The sequence below is a fragment of the Saccopteryx leptura genome, chromosome 12 (assembly GCF_036850995.1).
Source record: "Saccopteryx leptura isolate mSacLep1 chromosome 12, mSacLep1_pri_phased_curated, whole genome shotgun sequence".
NCBI lineage: Eukaryota > Metazoa > Chordata > Mammalia > Chiroptera > Emballonuridae > Saccopteryx > Saccopteryx leptura.
In genome coordinates this window covers 2,394,083-2,412,544 of record NC_089514.1, presented here as the reverse complement: position 1 = coordinate 2,412,544, position 18,462 = coordinate 2,394,083, and the positions used below count along the sequence as shown (strand labels likewise).

Genomic DNA, 18,462 nt, shown 5'->3' with positions numbered 1-18,462 from the left:
ACTCGTTGTTTCGAAATCTTCTGGGTTGCTTTGGTTGTCATTTGCAAATTGTATTGCCACCTGAAGGGAACGTGGTTTTTCCTCTCCAAGTCTCTCTCTTTCTCTCTTCCCCCCTCCCTCATAATTTTGCCTTTGGCTAAATTAAAGAAACTTTGCTAGCCACGTCAAATAGAAAAATGACCAAATGTGCTAGAATAGGTTGTATTTAGCCCAGAATTTTTTTTTCTTATATAAAATGAAAACAAAATGAAAAAGCACCTATTTTTCCTGGCACTGATGTGATCTAACTCCCTGTAGTTCCGGTTTGCAGGTGAGTGTTGAGGCTGGGAGGCGGGCACCCCCTGGGGCACCCACCCTGTGCTCCACATCCCCCTCACCCCGTCTCCTGCCCCACTGGGAGCAAACCCACCAAAGCAGTTCCGCTTCAGGGCAGACTCTGGTTGGAAACTCAGCAGGGTGACCCTGTGTCCCTCATATTTGCCGCAGCCCTGTGGCCCAAATGTCACGGTGTTCTCCGCGGAGTCACACCCCGTGTGAGAAAATGCCGCTGGTCGTGTTTATTCAACATGGACAGCCCGGAATCAAAAACGTCTGGGCTCTGTTTGTTCTTTATTTTCTTGGTCTGAAGCCAAAACACACTGTCAATAAGAAACATATCTGAGGACCAGGGCGTGTGTTGGGGCTGGGGAGGGATGCCCAAGCAGAGCATCTGTGTGATTGCTTCGAGCAGAGGGGAGGGTGGCGGGTGCCCTGGCTGGATGGCACAGCTCGTTAGAGGACAGGCCCCGCTGCAAAGATGGCCAAAGGTGTCCGGTTCGATCCCCGGTCAGGGCAAGGCACAGACAGAAACAGATCGATGTCTCTGTCTCTCTGTGTCTCTCCTTCTCTCTCTAAAATTGATAAATAATTTTTTAAAAAATATTAAATAGGTCTACCGGAAAGTTCTGTTTGTTTTTGGAATAAAACAAAATACAAATTCTTCTGACTTAATTCATGTAGCACCCATCTTGAATATTTCCACACCCATCCTATCTTCCGAATATGGTCCAAAATGGTTTGCTGAGCTGAATTAAGCCTTTCTGCGATCTCCGATGTTGTCAGAAAAGGATCTTGCTCCAACATGGTCTTAACAACATCGTCATCGATCAAAGATGGTCGCCCAGAACGTGGCTTATCAGAAAGGTCGAAATCACCCGTTTCAAATTTTTCGAACCATCTTCTGCATGTCCTGTCAGAAACTGTACCTTCACCCAAACACTTTCAATAAATTTCTACATGCTTCTGTAGCATTTCTCCCTTGTTGAAATTCGTAAAAATATAGTGGCGTAAATGAACTTGATCAGTAGCCATGGGTACACTCTCGCTTCACACATAAGACTAACGTGAATCAACTTTGTTTTAGTTAATTTGCTACATCAGTATGTATACATTAAGTCAGGGGTCCCCAAACTTTTTACACAGGGGGCCAGTTCACTGTCCTTCAGACCGTTGGAGGGTCAGACTATAAAAAAAAACTATGAACAAATCCCTATGCACACTGCACATATCTTATTTTAAAATAAAAAAACAAAACGGGAACAAATACAATATTTAAAATAAAGAACAAGTAAATTTAAATCAACAAACTGACCAGTATTTCAATGGGAACTATGCTCCTCTCACTGACCACCAATGAAAGAGGTGCCCCTTCCGGAAGTGCGGCAGGGGCCGGATAAATGGCCTCAGGGGGCCGCATGCGGCCCGCGGGCCGTAGTTTGGGGACCCCGGCATTAAGTGATAAAAATAGAGAGGCACACATGCACCAAATAAACGTGCTTACGTGTTGAAACTTGTGATAGAAACGGACAGAACTTTCCGGTAGACCTTATATATATATATATATATATATATATATATATATATATATATATATATATATATATACATAGAAAATAAATTATAAAAAGAGTCTGGTGCTCCCTGCCAGCTCCCCACTCTTCGGGGACTCGAACTCGGGCTTGCTGCCTTGTCCACAGCATGCTGCCCTCCCGGCCCAGCGACAGGGTGCTTCACTCTGGTTTTTACAGGGACACAGAGGGAGTTATCACCCTTGGGAGAAGCTGATGGCGATGGGCAAAGAAAGAGAAGCAAATATCGCTAGAGCTCTCCTTCCTGAGATGGTGTATCGGAGAGTAAAACAGGGACTTCACCACTGGCTTGGGATGTTGCCGGGTAACCCGTCCACGCAGGGGTCCAGGGCACAGAGCCCGCGGCCCAGCACGGCCTTGAGAAAGGGCAGCTGTGGGGGCCAGGCGGTTTGCCGAACCAGAGACGGCGAGGCTTGGCAATCTCCCAGGAGATACCAGTCTCGGCTGACCCTCCCCCCTCCCTCCTGCCCGGCTGATGGCCCTCGCCACTTCACTAAATAATAATAATAATAATAATAAAATTATTATTGTTCATTAGAGGGCCAAAGGATGATTCAAATATTTGTCCATTTCAAACATTGTTTTATCACTCAAGCTGCTTTGTACCAAAATGAACACAGTTCTTTAGAAAAGGATAAAAGAATCACTGTAACTCAGGGATTTCAACAAATTGTGCTGGTCGGTGGCTGTCTTTTGTTTGTTTGTTTTGTTTTTTGTATTTTTCTGAAGCTGGAAACAGGGAGGCAGTCAGACAGACTCCCGCATGCGCCTGACCGGGATCCACCCGGCACGCCCACCAGGGGCGACGCTCTGCCCACCAGGGGGTGATGCTCTGCCCCTCCGGGGCGTCGCTCTGCCGCGACCAGAGCCACTCTAGCGCCTGAGGCAGAGGCCAAAGAGCCATCCCCAGCGCCCGGGCCATCTTTGCTCCAATGGAGCCTCGGCTGCGGGAGGGGAAGAGAGAGACAGAGAGGAAGGAGAGGGGGAGGGGTGGAGAAGCAGATGGGCGCTTCTCCTGTGTGCCCTGGCCGGGAATCGAACCCGGGACTCCTGCACGCCAGGCCGACGCTCTACCACTGAGCCAACCAGCCAGGGCCTCGGTGGCTGTCTTGACGGCTGTCCCTCCCTAGTCCAGGGACATATGTTATTTATGTCACCACAGTCGTCATATGAAACACAGCTGACCCTTAACAACGCCCGAGAGGGTGAGGGGTGCGAACCCCCATGCAGTCGAAAACCTGAGAGTCACTTCCGACCCCTCAGACACACTCTTCATTGTTCCTTGGCATCTGCAGGGCGGGGGGGGGCTTGTTTCTGAATGTACACCCCCCCCCCCGCCCCGCCACCTGCAGACACCAAAATCCAAGGGCACTCAGGTCTCTAACACGGCAGGGACAGTCCAGCAGCCGGCCCCCCACGTCCGAGGACTCCCGATGGAGATCGGACACACCGGTTTGGATCCTTGTGCAGCTGAATCCGCGGACTCCAGGCCTGGGCGTACGATGGGCCCCCTGTGGATGTACTGACGGAATTCGGCTTAAAAGTAGATCCACGCCCTTCAGCCCCGTGTTGTTCAGGGTCCCCCGTGGACGTCTTGATTTCCACCCTGACCGGTTTCCGCGCCCTTGGAAATCGACGCACGGTCTTCCCGCTGCCTCCCCGCCGCCCGTCCATCCGGAGACCTTCCCGCGGACACAACGAGCAGGGTTGCCTCCGCGGGTCCCTCCTGTCGGATTGTTTTCCGGACGGACGGACGGCGAGGGATCACAACGGAGACAGGCTAACGAGCGGGAGTCCTTCCGGGCGAAGGCGACGTCTTCCTTCCCCGGGGTGGATCTCCGCCTTGCGTCCTCGTCAGAATCAGCCGCCAACAGCCAGAGGGTCTCCGAGTCACTGCGTTCCCCCCGGGTCCCCCCTGACTTCTTGTCCCCGGCTGAAGAGGGACGGAACGGTGGCCTCTGTGGGACTTTCATCTGAAATTCTCTGCTAATTTGGATGACTCTTCTCCCGTTCTCACTGAGCGACGTGAGTTTGGCAGGCCTGGGAGTCAAGACGGATACGTAAAAGGCGTTGAAATAATTAAAGTCCGAGGCGGGAGCAACGGGGGAGACAGTCCGTGCTCCCGGCGGTCCTTGTTCATGGGTCCGCGGGCACAGACATCTCCAACTGGCCGCTTGGTCCGGCTTGTCAGGGGGCCATTCGCTGAGAGGGGTCCGGAAGCCGCTCTCTGGCTCCTGGAAGGACACGGCCCCCACGTAAGAAAGGCTCGTTGCTCGGAAGACACGCTTTGCTACATCGAGGACCGTGCAGAGCGTGTTTCGTGCATCGTTATCTGGGCCCCACGAGCAGTGCTGGAAACTGGGCCTCCACTCTCCCAGCCGGCAGCGAAGACGTCCGGCTTTCCCTGATGCTGACAGCGGCGAGCATCCACGTCTCCTTCCCTGCATGGCGGGAACCTGGAGACACTTGCTCTGGTAGAGACCGCGGCCTGGTGCCTCTGGTACCGGCTGTCTCGTGGGTCCGGCTGCCCCAGTGATACGAACAGGGCGAGATTGGCTCTTCTGGGCAGGCTGACGTCTTCCTGGACGCCCAGGTGGCAGGGTCCGTGTTGCGCCCTGCACACCAGACCTGGCTGGTCCGCGCCCAGACTTAAGAGCCCGTGAGACCTTGGGCAGGTCTGTGAGTCTCCCGAGACAGGGTGCTCCCTGTGGGAAGGCAATGACGACACCCTCGGCCTCACAACGTGCTGGTGAGGATGGTGATAAGAGAATCTGTGCAAAAGAGCTCATTCGGTTCGGAGCTGGGCACAGGGAGGTGGCGAGTGACTCAGGGACGCCAGGGACCTGTGCTGGTCCTGTCGGGTCTGGGAGGGGCCCCGGTGGGGGGCAGGGGTGGGAGCTGTGGCTGTGATCACTGCTGGTATGGTTGTTACCATCTTCATTTTTATACTTTCTGGAGAAGAGCCCAGGAAGTGTGGCTCTGTGGGTAACATGCTCTGGCCCTCCAAGTGCTTGTCCCCTCTGTCACCGGCCCAGGGTGTGAATTAAGACAAAGTAAGGATGGAAAGGGACATATTGAGCCACATGTCACCCTACCGGGAGGAGCACAGGTGGAGGTTGTGAGCCTGGCGACACCTCCGTGCCTGAGCCTACAGTCCCCACCCCCAGAGGCTTCAGGGACCCCAGGGAGTCTCCCCGGGGCTCAGGAGCCACCTGGCTGTACCGGGCCAGTGGGTGAGAAGGTCCAGCCCCTGGCTGCCACATGCGTTTGCAAACTTAGCCTCCAGATGGCCTCACTCCTTATTGCCAACTGGGGTAGGTGCCAGGAGCAGTGACTGCTGCATATCACACACAGACAAATCCTGCCCGCAGGTCAGCACGTCTGTAGCGGGGGTGGTGCCCAGTGGAGCATAGACCTCGGGCTGCAGGGTCAATGGGAGCTGCGTGTGGTTTGGGAGCTGCTAACCCTTTGGGGTCACACACACCCCACGCCCAGCGTGCATCACACACACACACACAAGCGCGCCATCTGCATCTCAGCAGCTGCAAGGACCACAGTGGTCCCGTGATTGTGGTGGCACGGTGCAATCTTGAGCGTGAGTTGGTGCTGCCGGGAATGTTTCTAGAAAGGACCGACTGAGGTGAGTCATGTGAGAAACGAGCGCTCCTGTTCCCTCTCTGGTCCTCCCCAGAACTGAGAGAGCCGTGACAGCCTTGGATGAGGACGACAAAGATCTGCTCGTGACCGGGCCGTTCGCGCGCACCCCGGCCGACCGGGACGAGGACCAGGAAGGTAAGAAAGAGCTCCCCCCGCTCTGGGGCGAGGTTCCGGGCGGGCGGCAGGGACCCTGAGCGCATGTCCTCCGGACACACCGCGTGTGAGAACTCTGTGAGCGGAAATCTGCCCAGGAAGGGCCCTTCGGTCTGAAGACGTGGCCGGGCAGCTGAGCCCGCCGAGAGCACCGTCTGGGGTTGGTCACTCGGGGGCGGCTGCGCAGCTGCCTGTCACCTGCTCTGAGTGGCACTGGTTGTGCGGTGGAAAGCATCCCATGCATATTAAGAAAGAATAAGCCCCCCCGGCACCCAGAGGAGTGAGGGGGACGCTGGTGTCCCAGAGGCACCCCTCCCCCGCTTCCTTACTCACCAACAATGGCGGTCTCGGGTCACCGCTGCCCCGGGGACGTGTCCAGGGCAGAACGCTCTGAGCCGGTGCCGATCACCTCAGGAGACAGCCAGGAAGTCTGGCTGGCAGAGCGGCTCGCCCCGAGTCAGCGGCCATCGGTGTCCTGAGCCTGCGTGGCACACGGCACCTGTGAGCGCTCGTCCCGGGTGCTCAGGACCTGGCCGTGCAGCAGGGCGTGTTGTCCGCCTGTCAGGCTGCTTCTGGTGAATGAGAGCGAGGTGGCGGTCAGTCCCAGCGTCCCCCTTCACGCTCTGCGCTGAGACGGGGCAGCCAGGGAGCTTGAGTGTCGAGACCCCGTTTTTGTGTGACGAGCGGGACCCGTCTGTGACTCGTCTTTGTCCTTCTTTGCAGAAATGGACGACAGTTATGAAACTGACAGCAGCTCTCTCACCGGCTCCATCAACGGGGTGTCCGGTCACTGCGTGCCGGACACCACGGTCCCCGGCGGGGACACCGATGCCATCCCGGTGACGTTCATAGGCGAAGTTTTAGATGACCCCGTGGAGTCGGGCTTGTTTTCCAACAGGAACAACAACGCTGGCTCCTTTGACCGGGGGAGTCTGGGTGGTGGACTGGCCCACCTGCCACCGGGCCCCACAAAGCCCCAGACACAGCAGGGACAGACGAGGGCGGAGGGGCCGGAGGCGACCGCTGCCCCCCACGGCGTTGGGAGAGAGATCAGGTCAGCCTTGTCCGACGCCTGTAGAGATGTGAATCCCGTTCCCGTCAGAGCGGAGCCCAGGGTGACTTCTGAGCGTCGCAGACATGACCAGAACGCTCAGGAGGTGGGCAGGGAGCAGGGCTCCGTGTCCAGGGGGAGGGCACGGGCCCCCGAGGCCGTGCGTCCTCAGCCCACGCAGGAGAAGGGAGGCAGCGAGAAGAAGGACGTCTCGGCCCCTCTGTCCTGGTATCAACAAGACCACAACCCAGGAGGGAGCTTCGGGCTGAAGTACGGCCTCACGACGTACAAGATCGTCCCCCCGAAGTCGGAGATGAGGTGTTACGACCGAGGGGTGTCGCTCTCCACGGGCGCCATCCGGATCGACGAGCTGGGGAACCTGGTGAACCCTCACCCGAACGGGGCCAGGACCACAGCGCTGCCGCCGCCGCCCGCCCTCGAGAAGGACGCGCAGCCCCCCGGGAGAGTCGGAGGACTGCACAGGTCCAACTCCACGGAGAAACGCTCTGGCTGGCCCACGGGGAGCTCGGCCCGGAGGCCCCACACCCCCACCCCCGCCCCCACCACGCCGGCCGGGCCGCGAGCGGAGCCCGGCTCCCCTGACCCCACGGCGAGGGCGCCCCTGCAGCCGCCCGCCCACCAGGGAGACGGGAGACGTCTGGAGGCGGGGGACAGCCAGCCGCCCGCGGTAGCCACTTGTCCCACGAAAGTGCCAGCAGCTCACACCCCCCAGGTCCTGTTTCTCAAGCCTCAGAGGAGAACATCCAGTCAGTACGTGGCCTCAGCCATTGCCAAGCGGATAGGCCCCCCCCGAGCCCACGCCGACCTGGCGAGGAGGCCCGGAGGTGCCCAGAGGCCCTGGGACAGCGGAGGGCCAGAGCTGGGAGGACGGCCTCGTGCCCCCAAAGACGAGGCCGCTCGCACCCTGGACCCAGAGCCACATGTACGCAAGGAGGAGGCGAAGTTGCCCTGTGGTCACCCTCCCAGCACCAACGGGGAAGGGTCAGCGGTCGGAGCCCAGCCCAGGGGACAAGTCAGCAGCCCTCCCGGGAAGGTGTCTCCTCATGACCATTCTGCGGGCATCCACAGAGGTCCCTCTGTCCCCCTGGTCACAGCGGCCCAGAGGGACCGTGAGTCCATGGGACTGACCTGTGGTTTTGGTGAAAAGCAAAGTGTCAATCACCAGCGGACAAGCTCAGCCTCGGGCCCCCAGTGCGCGCCGGACAGCACCAAGACCCCGCCTCCTGGCTCGGGAGACGACCAGGGTCCCGGCAGGTCCCTGGTGAACGGCTCCAGGTGGGTCCCCGTCCGCAGCGAGCCTGCGCCCTCTCCAAGAGCGTCCGGCGGGAACAGCCACCCGGTCCTCGGGCAGGAGGAGGAGCCTCGGGCCGTGTGCACAGACGTCCAAGACGCCGACTGCAGTTTGCCGTCCAGCATCTTCGGGCCAAAGAAGAAATTCAGACCCGTCGTCCAGAGGCCAGCGCCCAAAGACACCTCCCTGCACAGCGCCCTGATGGAGGCTATCCACTCGGCCGGAGGCAGGGAGCGGCTGCGCAAGGTGAGCGCGCGGGCGCCCGTCCACGGGGCGTGGGCGCTCCCGGCCCTCCTGTCAGCTCAGGGGCCCTGGGGGGAGGGTCGGGGGAGAGGGAGGGGGAGGGGAGACGGAGGAGGGGACTCAGGGGTCTAGTCTGAACCGGATCTGTCTCACTGCACACGGAGGTGCTGAGGAGAACCACGAAAGGCAGGAAGCGGAGGGTGGGGGCTTGGCCGCCTGCTCTGGGGAAGGGGCCGCCAGTCCTCGTGCGGGCAGTGGAGGCAGGGCTGCCTCTTCCTCAGCTCGTTCCCGAACAGGGGAGGGAGTGACACAGACAGTCGGGCCAGGGTCCTCCCTGCCGGCCCTTCGTCAGTGACCATGGGAGCATTGTGATGACACACCTCCGCCTCACCGGGGCCTGTCCCGCCTTACGGATACTGTCAGATACTGTCGCGTTTCTTTGCTACACTGTATCCAGTGGTCCCTCCAGACTCAGAGATGAGGCGTCTCACTCTGCGTGGGCCCCATCGAAATTGACGAGCTAGGGAAGTTGGTGAGCTTGTGCCTCCGTTTTTTTAGATGAGGGAACTGAGGCATGGTGAGGTCCAGTGACCTGACCCGAGGTCACACTCCCAGGTGGCAGGGACCCAGGACTGCCCTCCGGGTCTGCAGGGCGTAAAAGCACACATCAGCCCCGGGAAGCCGGGAGCAATGACGGGAGGGACCCGACATAAGAGGCCGTCGCCTGAGGCCACCCCAAATGCCTGTCGGTCATCATGAAGTCCAAGGTCAATCCTGCGTCGTTCTTAGATAGGCACCGTGGGAGGGAAGGCTGCCTTCTGACAGGAAGGGGCTGTGGCACTGACCCCATGGCCTCAGCTGCTGTGTCCCCCCAGCCAGCCCCTCTCCAGCCCCTGAGAGGCATGTGTTGTTGATGTTCTAGACGGCAGAGCTCAGCGCGGAAGGAGGGCACAAGAAGCCATCCTACACGGAGTCGGAGAGCGAGCACGCGGCCCTGCTGGCCGCCATCCGGGGGCACCGCGGCGCCTGCAGCCTGCGGAAGGTGAGAGGAGGGGGCCGGGCCGCAGACTCAGGGCAGCCCCCGGTCTCTGAGCTGACGGTGAGCCGGCATCTGCGGCCCCCACCACCACCCGGCCAGCACGGGGACAGGGCGGGGCGGGGGCAGTCACTGCGTGGGTGGCGGGAGCGCCCAGGAAGCCTCCTCCTTTCCTGCAGGGCTACGGGGCGGGGCGGGGTGGGGGGGCACTGAGCATGTTGCACATTCCTGGAGGGGGCCCAGCATGGCTTCCGGGCGTAGACCACCCGGAGGTGACGCCCTGGCACTGGCCGGACCCGACCTCAGGAGCCACCATGGACCAGCGTGTAGGGCAGGGGTGAGAGGCTGGCCTCCAGCTTCCACAGCCAGGAGCCCAGGAGCAGTGTGACGGGCACCTGCACGCCAAGTACCGGCTGTGGGTTCCTCCCCGTCGGTCAGGGTGGCGTGTGCGGCTCGCGCCCGTCACGTGCCAGGGCAGAGGCAATCAGGAGGTGTCAGAGAGATGGGACGGCCACCCTGCTCCGTGCCGTTAGTCACCGGCTCTGGGGCAGCGTGGGGACAGGGAGCACACACACTGCCCGAGCTCAGTGCGGACGGGACACCAGACCACGAGCTGCCCGCAGTCGGCATCTGGGACATTGTCCTGCAACTGTCTCTTTGCCAGGTGACCTCCTGTGCCTCTGAGGAGCTCCGTGGCTTCCGAGAGGCCGCGAGGTCCGTGCAGGGGCCCGAAGCCCTGGGGCCGGAAGACCTGGGCAGCCCGCCCGCCCCGCTGCCCCCGGCTCCCCCGGCCCCCTCGGCTCCTTCCACGTCCAGGACGGTGTCCAGGTCAAGCTCCAGCCCCCTGGACAGCCCGGTGGACGCCCGGCAGGCCCTGATGGACGCCATCCGCTCCGGCACGGGGGCCGCTCGGTTGAGGAAGGTGACGAGGGGCCGTGTGTGCGCATCGCTGGGGGGCGGGGAGGGCACGAGAGGGACGTGGGGGGATGCCATCCCCTGCAGGTGGGAGCCACAGGCCTGGGACAGCAGGGGGCTGAGGGCGCGGAGACGGCCATGCTGCATGCTGCCCCACGCTGGCCGGAAGGGAAGGGGCCGTGCACGCCCCACGGGGTGGGACAGCCGGCCAGACTCACTCCTGGGGACACACGGGTGGACGCTGGACGCTGCTGACCCCTGAGCACGTTCCTGCCTCAGAAGCCCTGGCTCCGCCACTGAGGGAGATGACCCGTGGGGACCAATAGCAGGACAGAGACCGAGAACATGGCGGAGGGGAATGACTGGGCTGGCCAGCTGGTGTCTGGTGGCAGGACGGCCTTTCCCGGGGCGCCCCGAGTCCTTGTCCTGGAGGAGGGATGTCGCTGCCTGGCAGGAACGCAGTGTCCCCAACAGAGATGCACCCCAGGCCAGGCAGGCGCAGGGGACGGGGAGACCCTGGCTCAGGGAAGCAAGGAGAGTCCGGGAGGCCTGGGGACCCCTGAGCGTTCTGGGGTGTGGCGGGGCCTGCAGACACGGGGGGACACCGGGGTGCCACGCTCTCTCTCCTGGATGCCACAGCCGGGCATCGAAAGTGCTGACGTGTGTGTGTGTGTCTGTGTGTCTGTGTGTGTGTCTGTGTGTGTCTGTGTGTGTGTCTGTGTGTCTATGTGTGTGTGTCTGTGTGTGTCCGTGTGTGTGTCTGTGTGTGTATCTGTGTGTGTGTGTCTGTGTGTCTGTGTGTGTCTGTGTGTGTCTCTGTGTGTGTCTGTGTGTGTGTGTCTGTGTCTCTGTGTGTGTCTGTGTGTGTGTCTGTGTGTGTATCTGTGTGTGTCTGTGTGTGTGTGTCTGTGTCTCTGTGTGTGTCTGTGTGTGTGTCTGTGCGTGTGTGTCTGTGTGTGTGTCTGTGTCTCTGTGTGTGTCTGTGTGTGTGTGTGTCTCTGTGTGTGTCTGTGTGTGTGTCTGTGTGTGTGTGTCTGTGTCTCTGTGTGTGTCTGTGTGTGTGTGTGTCTCTGTGTGTGTGTGTGTGTGTCTGTGTGTGTGTCTGTGTGTGTGTGTCTGTGTCTCTGTGTGTGTCTGTGTGTGTGTGTCTGTGTGTGTGTGTGTGTGTCTCTCTGTGTGCGTGTCTGTGTCTCTGTGTGTGTCTGTGTGTGTGTGTCTGTGTGTCTGTGTGTGTGTGTCTGTGTGTGTGTGTCTGTATGTGTCTGTGTGTCTGTGTCTGTGTGTGTGTGTCTGTGTGTGTGTGTCTGTATGTGTCTGTGTGTCTGTGTGTCTGTGTGTGTGTCTGCATGTTCTGCTCAGGCCCCTGAGGAGGATGGGGCCGGGGAGTGGGGCAGGGAGGGGAAGAATCAGCTTGTTGGAGGGGAAGGTAGCGAGGACAGTTCTGCGTAGCCCCCTGCCCCCGGCTGTGCAGGGACCCGGGGTAACTGCGGCCCTCTCTTCACGGCAGGTGCCCTTGCTTGTGTGAATCGTCGATCAGACGGGACCGGGGCAGAAGCCCACCTGGCAGACACCCACCGTCGCCGCTCAAGGACACCACGGGGCGGGGGGAAACCAGGACTTGGCGGCGAGCTTCCTGTCTCCTGGCCAAAACCCACATCACTGATCTCCAGTCCCGTGCGGGGTTCGAAGGGCGGGGACGCTGCTCCGCGCGCAGCTTGTGTGCCAAGGAACTGCTTTCTTTTGCCTCTGAGTATTTGAAGTTGCCAATAAACGATGCTTGTTGGCAGGTGGCTGGGATGGTGAAGGCTGGAGCCCAACGCGACACTTAGTTACCCTGGTGGGCAGCGGGCAAGGAGTCACGCCTTAGACCCGCCTCGGACCTGTTGAGACTCTTACCGCCTGTCCACGGTTGAGACCCTCTGTTGTTTAAAATTTTTTTAAATTCTAGGGGAAAACAAACAAGAAACTAAGAATCAGTTGGAATAAGCTGGGTGCGCCCTGCTCTGTGACACTCCATGTTTGGGTGGTGACAAGGGGGTGCAGAAGGCTTTCTCACAGGTGGCTTTGTGGGGTAAGGAAGCTGCTCTGTCCTAGTCCTTGACCATCTGGGGTGGAAAACTGGAGAGTGACCGACCAGCTAAGGTGATCGGGCCGTCCAGCTGAGGTTTTCAAAAGGAACAGCGACACTCACAGCGACCCAGGATGACACTCACACAAGACAGGGAGACAGGGCGGTTCTGAGTTCCTCAAGGGCACGGGGCTGGGATCAGCCCGGCACTGGAATGGCCGGTCGGTGCCCCCACGACCCGCCCCGCCCACACCGCTGTCCCCACGGGCTGTGAAGTAGCACAGACCTCCCCTGGAGGGCTGCATACGGAGCCCGGTCACCTTCCCGGGGGCCTTGGACATCCTGCACGGGGTCAGGAGCGGGGTGCTGGGTGTCGCCGAGATGAGCCCACACTGGCTCACGTTTCATGATGGGGGGGACGGAGGAATGTCCTGACACTCTTGCCCAGCAGATCAGCGTCTGCCTAGTGCGTGCACCAGTCTTCCCGCGCACGGGGCACGGCCCGTCCTCACCAGTATTTATAACGCGGTACAACCACGGCAGGGGTCCGTCATGTCTCCCCCCCAAGCCCCTCATTGAAGCGGGACAAGCTCTCTAATTGCTGAATAGCAACGGAGAGCAGTTCACGCACCGAAACCTTGGTCTCGCTGAAGCGGTGGGCGCGGGGAGGTGCGGGGGGTGTCCCAACTCTCGGAAGCACGGAAACATGGCTCTGCATCCACCGGCTCACGCCGCGCCATCCCCCGGGCGGGCAGCACGAGCGTCCGGCCAACGGCTCCTGAACCACACTCTCCCTACAATGTGCCCTTTAGTGCCACAAATAAAAGACTACGACACTGGAGCTGCGGTGTGACTCTCGTGACTGCGGACCGCGGCGTCTTTAGGTGCCCCGTCCGCAAACAAGCAGGACTCATTTGTTTTAGAAACACAGGCCCTGGCCGGTTGGCTCAGTGGTAGAGCGTCAGCCTGGCGTGCAAAAGTCCCGGGTTCGATTCCCGGCCAGGGCACACAGGAGAGGCGCCCATCTGCTTCTCCATCCCTCCCCCTCTCCTTCCTCTCTGTCTCTTTCTTCCCCTCCTGCAGCGAGGCTCCATTGGAGCAAAGATGGCCCGGGCGCTGGGGATGGCTCCTTGGCCTCTGCCCTGGACACTGGAGTGGCTCTGGTCGTGACAGAGCAATGCCATGGAGGGGCAGAGTGTTACCCCCTGGTGGGCAGAGCGTCACCCCCTGGTGGGCAGAGCGTTGCCCCCTGGTGGGCGTGCCAGGTGGATCCCGGTCGGGCGCATGCGGGAGTCTGTCTGACTGTCTCTCCCCGTTTCCAGCTTCAGAAAAAGACAAAAAAAAAAAAATAGAAACACAGGCAGCTAGCGTCGGCCAAGCTGGGTGCACCCTCCCTCCCGTCGTGAACCCTGAGCCTGGCTCCCCCCTTTAGCGCACCCCAGCCGACGCGACAGCCAAGGAGCTGTTCCCGTCTCAGGAGGCTGAGGCATGAGGTGTTTTCAGTTTTTCTCCAGACAGTAAGTGTCCACTCCTTGCGGCCTGGGTACCACAATTAGAACGAGTCCCCTAGGAGGAAGGGCCTCCGTGCGCCGTGTCTGTGGGAGCGAGGTCGGCAGGCCTGGGTACAGGGACCCGAGGGCTCTGCTGCTGGAACCCTGAGCAGAGAGACCCCCCCGAGGACGCAGCTGCAGCCCTGTCGTGTGACCTGGTGTCACAGCACCGCCCAGCGAGGACAGGGTGTGTCCTGGGGGTGAGCTTGTCCGTCCTGCTGGTGTGGGTGGCCTGGTGAGCCAGTGAGGACCTCGCTGCTAGGAAACAGGACTCGGAGACCGGGAGGGACAGGTGCGGATTCCTGGGCAGCGTCCGGGTGACCTCACCTGAGCACCACCTGGCCCGGGGACAAGCACCGTGTAGGGGACAGAGCAGGAGCCCGACCTGGGAGGGGAATGCCGGGGGCTCCTGGCTCCCCTGGCCCCCCCAGGGCAGGGGCTTCCCGTGGGGGCATCGGGGCTCTGCTGCCCTGGGCACAGTGGCTCCGGTCACCTGCCGCCTGAGCCCCCTCTGCGGGGAGGAGAGACGGGAGCCCTGGTGAGGGACAACGGGCGCCCAAATGCCCGCTCATGCCCCAGCAGCGATCGGCTGCAGTACGACCGTGCCGTGAGGGGGTGAGACTGCCGGGCAACATTGATTCGCTCCTTTTACTGAAAACTACGACAGCCGGGCGTCCCCCCCTCAGGCTGCTCTCGGGTCCCCCGGGTCCAGCAGGCATCAGGACCAGGTGTGGGGGCCCCAGGTAGGGGCCCTGTAAAACACCACATCTGGAACGCCTCCCCCAACGAGGATGTCCCAGATCGCAGGCTCTTGGGGCAAACGTGCCCATCGAGGGACAGGTCACCGTGAAGGCAAAGGGTGCTGCGAACCTGGCCTCCGGGCCCCGCCACCCAGCCCACGGTGACAGGACAGTCTCCCGGAAGAGGGGACATCGGAGTGGATAGCCGCAGAATGGGGAGTTAGCCAGTGGTTCTCGGCAGACAGAGAGGATGCTGGGAGCTGGAGCGGAGAGGGCCGAGGAGCCGGGTCTCAGAGGAGGAGGTCGCAGAGCAGAGCAGCCACACCTTTGGAGCAGGAGCCGTCTTCATCCTGAAGGTCGTGGGTCAGGGTCAGGGCCAGCGTCAGGGCCGGGGTCGGGGTCAGGGCCAGGGTCAGGGTCAGGGTCGGGGTCAGGGCCAAGGTCAGGGCCAGGGTCGGGGTCAGGGTCAGGGTCAGGGTCAGGGTCGGGGCCAGGGCCAGGGTCAGGGTCAGGGTCAGGGCCGGGGTCAGGGTCAGGGCCAAGGTCAGGGCCGGGGTCGGGGTCAGGGCCAAGGTCAGGGCCAGGGTCGGGGTCAGGGTCAGGGTCAAGGTCGGGGCCAGGGTCAGGGTCACGGCCGGGGCCAGGGTCAGGGCCAGGGCCGGGGTCAGGGTCAGGGTCGGGGCCTGGGTCGGGGTCAGGGTCAGGGTCGGGGTCAAGGCCAAGGTCAGGGCCAGGGTCGGGGTCAGGGTCAGGGTCAGGGTCGGGGTCAGGGTCAGGGTCAGGGCCGGGGTCAGGGTCAGGGCCAAGGTCAGGGCCGGGGTCGGGGTCAGGGCCAAGGTCAGGGCCAGGGTCGGGGTCAGGGTCAGGGTCAAGGTCGGGGCCAGGGTCAGGGTCAGGGCCGGGGTCAGGGTCAGGGCCAGGGTCAGGGCCGGGGTCAGGGTCAGGGTCAGGGTCGGGGTCAGGGTCAGGGCCAAGGTCAGGGTCAGGGTCAGGGCCGGGGTCAGGGCCAGGGCCGGGGCCAGGGTTTGGGTCAGGGCCAGGGCCATGGTCAGGGTCGGGGTCGGGGTCAGGGTCAGGGTCAGGGTCGGGGCCGGGGTCGGGGTCAGGGTCAGGGTCGGGGCCGGGGTCGGGGTCAGGGTCAGGGCCAAGGTCAGGGTCAGGGCCAAGGTCAGGGCCAGGGCCATGGTCAGGGTCGGGGTCGGGGTCAGGGTCAGGGTCAGGGTCGGGGTCAGGGTCAGGGTCGGGGTCGGAGTCGAGGATGAGGTTAGGGAGCGTCTTTCAGGAAACAGTTACAAGATTCCTGCAGGAGCATCAATCTGACCACGGACTGGGAGGCAGCTGGGAGCAGGGCAGGCGTGGAGGGAGTGGAACCAATCAGGTCCGGAGCTCCGGCCATGGAGGCGAGTGGGAGGGGCGAGCTGGGAGGGTTTTCCTGTGTGCCCACGAGCTCCAGCCACACCCAGAGTCCCGGAGAGGGTCAGAGGCTGGAAACAGTCACAAGGGCACCAAGGTCTTCCCCGCCGAGGAAGCAAGTGTCAGCATCCACCAACGTCGTGAGTAAAACAGGGGAGAGGGAGGACCCCGAGATTTCCTATCATTCACCTGAAAATTATTAACATGGTGATAGCTTGCACTGTGCTCTCTCTCTTTTACTTTAGATTTTTTATTTATTCATTTGAGAGAGAGAGAGAGAGAGAGAAAGGGGGTGGAGGAGCAGGAAGCATCAACTCCCATATGTGCCATGACCGGGCAAGCCCGGGGTTTTGAACCGGCGACCTCAGCATTCCAAGTCGACACGTTATCCATTGCGCCACCACAGGTCAGGCTCGCTCTCTCTTTTGGATTGACTTTTAGACACATGGGAAAGGAGAAAGAGAGGAAGGTTGGTTGTTCTGCTTACTCATGCATTCACTGGTTGAATCTCTCGCGTGTGCCCTGACTGAGGGCTGAACCTGCCGTTTTGGGCGTATGGGGACGATGCCCTGACCAGCCGAGCCACCCGGCCAGGGCACCTCCCGTGTGCTCTTCCGGCAGGTTTTAGACGGCACGTGTGACGAGGAGAGAGCTCCCGACAGGCAGGGGACACCTGTCAGGACACGGAAGGGCCGTCCTGACAGGTGGGAGCCCAAAGCACCTGACTCTTGGGGTTACTGACGATTTTAAGCTGGTTATTCTTAAGAAACAGAAGTCTCAGGAAGAAGGGTCGCCCTTCTCGCCACTGCCTGATGGAAATCAGATGGAGGACCGGCCGCAGAAGGCGGCCACGGCCGTCCGTAACTGCAGTTTAAGGCGAACCAGGTGTGACGGACAGGGAGGGCCTCACCAGGCCCCTTTGATCCACATCCTCTCCATCTCAAGATGGTCCAGCCAGTATTTCCTTCCCAAATGTTTGCTGCTCCGTCTCCCTGGGAGCGGCCTTCCCATCCTTTGAAGTCACAAACCACACGCCCCCCCCTTCTCTCCTCAGCTCAAGATGGCTCAACGGCCTCGGCCGCCCACTACGTGTCCTTGGGTCCCAGAACCCCCCGTGTGGACACATATATGACATTTAGTGACTGTCTCATGTAAGTTTGATGCTCAGCCCTGCTCAGAACCCGTAAGAAAACCTGGTGAGAGAGGTCAGTCCGTTCCTCATCTCAGAAGTGACCAAGGGCCGGTGGGCGTGAAGGGGCCACCGGCCTTAGTGGCAGGAAGGACCCACAGGGGACACAGGCCCTCGGAGCTGCTCCCAGCCGTAGGCTTATTCAGGTCTGGTGCAGACGGGACAGAAACCCGAGTCCAAGCCCACACCAGGGAGGGGGCTCCCAGGGGGTCCCTGTGATAAGGTGGAACCCCTAAGAGCTCCCCCAAGAGTCGTGGTGGGAGGACACAGGAGACAGACCCCTCGAAAGGACAGCAGAGCCCACGTCTGGGTCACTGGGTGACCCTGGGTCATTTAGACGTTTGAACTCAGGGCAACGTGGTCTGGGGTTCAGGACGCCCCCTCCTGGCCGCTCCCCTCCTCACTGAGGGAGCTTTCACCCTGCACCGCCTTGTATATCTGCCGGTAATTTCAAAAACCCAGACACCACCCCACAGACATGGAAACCGACCCCCGTGAGGCCAGTGCAGAGACACGTGGTGCTGGAGCAATCGGGCAGGGGCGGACGAAGCCTCCTGCTCTGTCCACCGAGAGCCATGAGTCGAACTTGACCGTGTTGGTCGGGAAAGGACAGTGTGAGGGGGTCAGGGCAAAGATGGAGGGGAAAAAAAATATCAGAACCCTCGAAATAAATAATAAACCAAAACTAAAAACAGAACAGGCACCCTTGCCAGCAGATTAGACACAGCTAGAGGTAGGATGGGTGACCTGGAAGGAGAGGCCACTTAGAGCAGCCCCAGGAGGCCAGAGACACCTTCTGTGCCCCCGCTGCCACGGGACAGGCCCCACAACAGGGTCCAGGCTGGCTCTTCTCAGAACCGGGGAGTTGGGGCTGTAGCAAGCCCCAGCCGGGCAGGCGTGAATGCTGGCACAGGGACCGATACTCTGGAGCGAATGCCACCACCAGCCCCGGGGCTGAGACCCACACCAGCCCTGGTCACGGGGACTCGTTCCGATTCATGTCTCGTAAATGCAGAGAGAGCCTCAGAGAGGAGGCGGCAGCCCCACCTTGCTTAGCGGGGGTGGGGGCTGCCCCTTGGGCTGTATGTGCACCCTGTGTCCATCCCTCTGCTGCCCACAGGCTGCCAGCTGCTCGCCACAGGGGCTGGCAGTGACCCTCAGGGCTCCAAAGGGCCCTCTGCGTTCTGTTGTTTTATTTTGTTGATTTGATTTGAGAGAGAGAAGCATG

General features: G+C 60.9%; 1 protein-coding gene across 7 annotated transcripts in view; it reads left to right on the top strand.

Moving 5' to 3' along the window:
- Window positions 1-13,183, top strand: part of COBL (cordon-bleu WH2 repeat protein) — a 164,256-nt gene extending 151,073 nt beyond the window's left edge. For all 7 annotated transcript variants that reach the window (XM_066353847.1, XM_066353843.1, XM_066353846.1 and 4 more), the window contains 5 exons: window positions 5,599-5,699; window positions 6,441-8,326; window positions 9,246-9,365; window positions 10,024-10,281; window positions 11,782-13,183. In XM_066353847.1, coding sequence (XP_066209944.1) covers window positions 5,599-5,699; window positions 6,441-8,326; window positions 9,246-9,365; window positions 10,024-10,281; window positions 11,782-11,799 — 2,383 coding nt within the window. In that variant the 3' untranslated portion in view covers window positions 11,800-13,183. The remainder of the gene's footprint in view (window positions 1-5,598; window positions 5,700-6,440; window positions 8,327-9,245; window positions 9,366-10,023; window positions 10,282-11,781) is intronic.
- The last annotated feature ends 5,279 nt before the right edge of the window (window positions 13,184-18,462 follow it).